The sequence below is a fragment of the Cibotium barometz genome, chromosome 24 (assembly GCF_041138505.1).
Source record: "Cibotium barometz isolate CiBa-2024 chromosome 24, ASM4113850v1, whole genome shotgun sequence".
NCBI lineage: Eukaryota > Viridiplantae > Streptophyta > Polypodiopsida > Cyatheales > Cibotiaceae > Cibotium > Cibotium barometz.
The window spans coordinates 29,246,938-29,252,937 of record NC_141069.1 but is presented as its reverse complement, the minus strand read 5'-3'; the positions used below and the strand labels follow the sequence as shown (position 1 = coordinate 29,252,937).

General features: G+C 46.2%; 1 protein-coding gene across 4 annotated transcripts in view; it reads left to right on the top strand.

Annotated features, from left to right (window-relative positions):
- The first annotated feature begins 237 nt into the window (after positions 1-237).
- The window catches only part of LOC147625139 (crinkler effector protein 8-like), a 35,096-nt gene continuing 29,333 nt past the window's right edge, over positions 238-6,000 (top strand). For 2 of the 4 annotated variants that reach the window (XM_086818403.1, XM_086818402.1), the window contains exon 1: positions 238-693. In XM_086818403.1, the coding sequence (XP_086674529.1) occupies positions 414-693 (280 nt within the window). In that variant the 5' untranslated portion in view covers positions 238-413. Of the gene's footprint in view, positions 694-1,941; positions 1,966-6,000 lie in introns of those variants that run through there. The other 2 variants (XM_086818404.1, XM_086818407.1) reach the window with 2 other exon arrangements.

Genomic DNA, 6,000 nt, shown 5'->3' with positions numbered 1-6,000 from the left:
AATGCAGGGAGAGATACAAGACAAGGAAGGGCCCCACACATCAGATTCATTATAATCCCTTATCCACCCTTTTTCCTTCACCCAAGCAAAAGTTAATATATGTAATAATGTAAAGATTTTCCTTCACCCAAGAAACCTAAGAGAAAATAAGTAATAGTAATGATGAAGAGATATTCATTCACCCAATGCTAATGATGGTATTTCCTTGAGAAAACCACACCCTCCTAAGAAAAAAATAAGATCACCAATGCTAAGGCTTCCTCCGGCAGGCCAAAAACTGGGGTCCTAAGGGTGCAAATACCGACCCCCATATTACAGCCAATAAATTTGGAATATAGCAAATCACATAAGGACAATTAACCATCTTTCAAAACACACGCTTTGAAAATCATCATTCTTCATACCATCTAGAGATGGCTGATGATGAGGTCGAAGTTTATGAGATGGAAGGGCCGAACCTGCCGCCTGCCATGAAGCTTGACAACAAGGAGGGGGTTGTTGCCTACCTTGTCAGTCCTGCTTATGTCGCAACTATGAAGTTGCTGCTGCCTGTAATCGGCGTCGAAGAAGTGGAAAAGGTTCATGTTTATGTCTTGCAGGAGCACAAAGATCGCCTGTTTTGGAGGAAACTGAAGGCGGAGCAGCCTCCCCCGAAGGTGGCCAATCAGATCCATGTCTTCGTTAGGTCATCAGGTATCATCTACTCCCCCTTTTACATGAGAAAACAGTTACCATTGCTTGTGCTGAGCACTTCATGGAGCTATAGGTGAGAGAATTGTCCTTTTAAAGATGCTTGTGCTGTTGTATATGGGAAGTAGGCAGTCTTCTAAGAGGTTGTCATTTTTATCGTTCATGGCAACTCTTGGTTTCCAGGATTTATATATGTGGGCCTATCTTTTCCTGTTCTCCATCGTTCATGTAGACTCTCCAATAGCCTCAGCTGAAAAAGGTAGTGTACTTCAGTGGGTGGTCGGTCTAGGTAATCAGCCACACCCCACTTTGGGAACCATTTTCTCACATCCAGCACCCAGCCTGATGGTAGAAATTTGCTTTTATTTGTTTTCTGATTTTTTGAGCCAGCTTCCCAGGCTTTATAAGGCAGACGGTATGTTAGCATGTTCCTCACTTCAGTGATGTATTTGTATCCCTTGATTAGTCAGTCGATTCAGTGGTCTATTCCCAGCTTCTAGTAGCATAATAGAGTAGGGGGTTGTGGATTTGATTCCCAGGTGGCGGAATAGAAACATCTTATGTACTTTTTTGCATGTTCTGTCTTTCAACATCCGTTACTTGTGGGGGGCTATGTCTCTGGAGGATCTCTTGGATCGGAGTTGTTGAGTAGAGCATCTCCTCGGTCCTGCGGGTTGCGGGTGTAGAGCTCGTTGCACCCGGGTCGTTGTCTAGAGGTGGCATGTAGCACATAGCTGCCTGGTCCGTCCGGTAGGGGCATCTGGTGTCGGGCTCTCTCGTGGTTGGCTATGAGGGTCTCCATCTTGGGTTGTGTTGGGGTGGTAAAGCACAATGTGCTAGCCCTAAGTAAGTGGGAGTCGAACACTAACACTAACCATTCATGCTATACACAACAATAAGGACTCAAACACTAGCTCACTATTGTGAGTGAGCTCAGTACAACTGTGTCTCATCTTCTTCTCCACTGCACCGCCTACTTGTACGCTCTTGCATCGCACCTTCAACTGGTATCAAAGCAGGTGGAAGACTTGACACAGTGTCGTAGGACTGCACAGGTCATTTCCTCATATCGCCCTTAGATTTGGTGAGCGCGAAGTGTAGTGCAAGATTTGCAAACATGTCCCTAGGACTTTCTCATTGTTATTTTTGCGATTTGAGCTCATTTTGGGCCCCGTTTTGCTCTGCAGGTGTTGCACACGTGGATTTTGTCTTCTCCCGTGTAGATGCAGGTTTTGCGATTTTTGCATATTTGGGTCATTTGACTACAGGTTGCAGGTACAAGTGCTTATATAGGTATAAACACGTTGTCGTGAAGTGTGCGGTCTAGCCGGGAACACACTGGGTGTCTGGCTGTGAGAGTAGTGGTTGAACTTCAAGGGGCATCACCTGCAGAAGCTTGATACATGGCTTTAGCACATGGTGTACAGGAGATCATTTGGTTTCAAACCTTTCTCAATGAAACTAACTTGCTCATCGTTGCTGTTTACATAGACGATCTCATTATCATCAGCAATCATATGCTTACCATCATGCAAAGCTTCAAAAACCTCATGTATGAGTAACCAAATCTGCAAGACTGATTTAGGCCCGATAACATACTGCATTGGCATCAATATTATTCATGACAGAGCACAACACACCCTCATCATGCACCAAGCCATTACATACAGCATATCCTTCATAAATATAACATGTATGAATGCACTCCTGACCCCAACACAAAGCTCCTCCCATACACCTTTCTGCTTGCTGCCGCCGGCGGCTTTCCTCCTAGCTTTGGATGCACCTTGACGTGCTGTGTAGGCTCCACTCTCAGCCCCGCCTTCTCTCTGCTTTACGATGGCCGCCTCTCCTCTTTGCTTTGCTATTTGTTGTGCACCGTGATGCACTCTTTGCACTTGTTGCCCAGTGCAGAGACACCTCTCTCCTTGCTTTTGGGCCTGGTTGTGGTGCGCCTCTCCTCTCTATGGTCGACCAGCAGCCCTGGCTGCTTCCGTCCGCTGATTGCCTTATGGCCCTGGCTGGTCAATGTTTCTTTCCTTCCTACGTCGTGCCTTAGCTTGTGTGCCAAGAGTCGTATTCCACCTTGCCTTCTCTTTGCTTTTTGTCGACAGCTGCGCCCCAGCCTATCAGCGTCCAAGAAGCCCCTCTCAACCTTCAGCAAGCCCCTCCTCGTCTCTGCCCTCCTGTACAAATACCCAGCCCTCCAACTTCACGGCGGCTACCTCTCTTTTTCTCTGCAGCAGCCGCCGCCCACCTGAGAACCGCCTTCCTCCCTGTCATCAGAGAACTCTCTCCCTCTTGGATTCGGCGCTGCTCACTTCCGTCTGCAGAATTTCCCCACACTGTAACGCCAGTCCTTTATACACGAGGCGGCTCATACAATTGCAGACCTGCAGCTGCAACCTCTACTTGCGCTGACAGCACACGCCCAAGAGCATGCTCTCCACGCCTGCACCTTCTCTTCACACAGCGCCCGACTGCTCTTTACACGGAAGCCCCGCTTGTCCTCGCCAGCCTTCTCCTGGCCAACAACTCCCCTAGGCTTCTCTTGCAGAGCTGCGCCTCCTGGATATCCAGAATTTCCCGCAGATAAGGCGGGAATTTTCCCTTTTGGAATTACACGCCCTCCATTTTCCTTGCATTTTTCAAAGAGTTGATAAGCATCAACACTTAAGGCTCTTTACACCTTATTCTTCCCAAGGGGTTGTTCCCACACAAAGCATCCCAAGCTCGACAACATTGTATAGCCTCCCTTCTGACAGCTTGTTTAGGGTCATCCAGTGCATCCATAAAGCTCGTAAAACCCGACTCTCCGAAGAGGAAATACACGTGCATATGGTAGCCCTACAACTGCACCTGGATTTGTATTTTATGGCCTCACTTCCATGGTTTCACACCATAGACGTGCCATAGCACGACATCGACCCCCTCTAAACCTGCACATCCTCCGGTATGTGCCACCAAGTTGCTATATAGGCTAATCTTCATTCAAATTTATACTGATTTGTCTTCATCTTTATCAAATTTTGGCACGTTATCTTCAGCTTTTTCATCCTCTGAACCCACATTCTCATCAAGGCTTTTCTGACTGGTTGAATTTCCTGTATTGATCATCCTGCTCATAAGAAGCCTATTTTCAAGGGTTGTTAAAACTCCATCTCCATTCTCTTTGCCAGCTAATGCAACTTGCACAAGTGTTGGTTTGGCATCCCCCTAGTTGAAATTCTCACAGCTTTTACTTTCATAAGATACAGTTTGATTGTTCTCAGAGCAGTCCACAACTGTGTTTCTAGATTCCCCATGCGTGTTGAGAATATCTGCAAAAGATAGCATTGCATCGTAGTATTGCCCACCTTGCATGGTTAAGCCAACATCATCCTCGTTCAAACCTTCTAGTGATAATGAGGTTGAACCCCCATTGACATTAACCTTCCCTGTTGTCTCAGAGGCTGGTGCCTTACGCTCAGGGTAGTCCATATCTCTTATCTTTGATATGCCAAGTTTTGAACACCCTGGCTGCACTCTCCAGACCCCCACATTTCGTATACATATTGATAAGGGCAATCCCTATAATGACATCTGACTGCAATCCTGCATTTCTGATGCTTGCATGGATCTCCTTGCCCTCGGGTAGATCTGCCAGAACAGAGCATGCACTAAGAATGGTACTAAATGTCACCTTGTCTGGTTCAAGATCCTTCTTTTGCATGCGTCGATAAAGTTGCATGGCCTCTTTTGCATCCCCATGCTGGATATAAGCAGCCAACATGGTGTTCCATAAGCCCACATTTTGTACATGCTTCTTGTCAAAGACCTTCACTGCGGCCTTGATACTCTCACACTTGCCATACATACTGATAAGGGAAGTCTGTAATTCTACATCATGCTCAAACCCACTATCAACCATTCTAGCATGGATCCTTTTGCCATCTTCTAGAGCTGCTGGAGAGGAACATGCAGCAAGAATTGTACTGCAGGTGCGCTTATCTGAATATATCCCTTCAGCAAGCATTTGTTGATATAACTGAAAGGCTTCCTCTGCATGCCCAACTTGTGCATATGCTGCAATTATGGCAGTCCAAGACACAACATTCCGCAGGAGCACTCTGTCAAACACCTCCTGTGCATCTTCAAGACTTCCACATTTGGCATACATGTCCAACAAGGTACTACCAACAAAAGTTTCTGATTCAAAACCCTCTTTTGCAATCTCAGCATGTACTTCTTGTCCCCTTTTTAGAGATCCTGTCCGGCTACAAATTTTCAAACTGCCAACAAATGTGACAGCATTTGGGAACACGCCCTCCATTTGCATCTGTTCCAAGCAGTGTAATGCTTCTCCATCAAGTCCACAGTCAGCATACCCCGAACTCAAAACAGTCCACGCAACTACATCTCGTGCTTCTAGCTCATCAAACACTTCATGCGCCTCAGCAAGTAAGCCACATTTTGAATACATCTCAACCAAACTATTGCCAACAAAAGTGTCTGATTCCAATCCCTCTCTGACAAGACCAGCATGTACTTCTTGGCCTTGTTTAACCCATTTCAGCCTAGCACAAGCTTTTAATAATGCCTGAAGAACATACTTGTTAAGTTGAGCACAATTGTGTTGCATTTGATGGAACAGTTCAAAGGCATGCTGATACTCTCTGCATTCGAGATAGCCTTCCAGAAGAGAAGGCCAGAAACACCCATTCTGTTGTGCAAATCTACGAAAGACCTGCTCCGCATCCAGAGTTCTTCCGCATTCCACAAACATTGGGATAAGGTGATTTCTTAGTAGCCTATGAGCTTCCAGCCCATTGTAACACACGTGTAGATGAACACACTTTGCACATGAAGAATCTCTCCTTTTTCTGCATTTCTGCAAGATGGATGTTAAGCTTTCCACCGATGGCAGCTGGCCATCTGCTCCAAAGAAGCCAATGCCTCCTCTAAACTCAAAGTCTCCCAACCCTTGGCCTCTTGCACTTGTGCATCCATTTGCACTCTAGGAGTGGATCTAGATCCAAATGCTTGTGCATGGTTTGCTGGCTCGTCCTGAAAAGCAGAACTCGACCACGCTGGACCAGCACATGCATCAAGGGCACTAACAAAGGTGACCAGATCTGGCATCAATCCATGCAACAGCATGAGATCAAACAGGAAAAGTGCATGACTACCTTTCTCACATTGAGCATATGTAGCAATCATAGCAGTCCAAGAGACGGAATCATGGTGAGACATGCTGTTAAATTCTCTTTAAGCATACTCTAGCTGCCCACAATTGCCATACATGGTGATAAGAGCCGTACCCACTGCAAT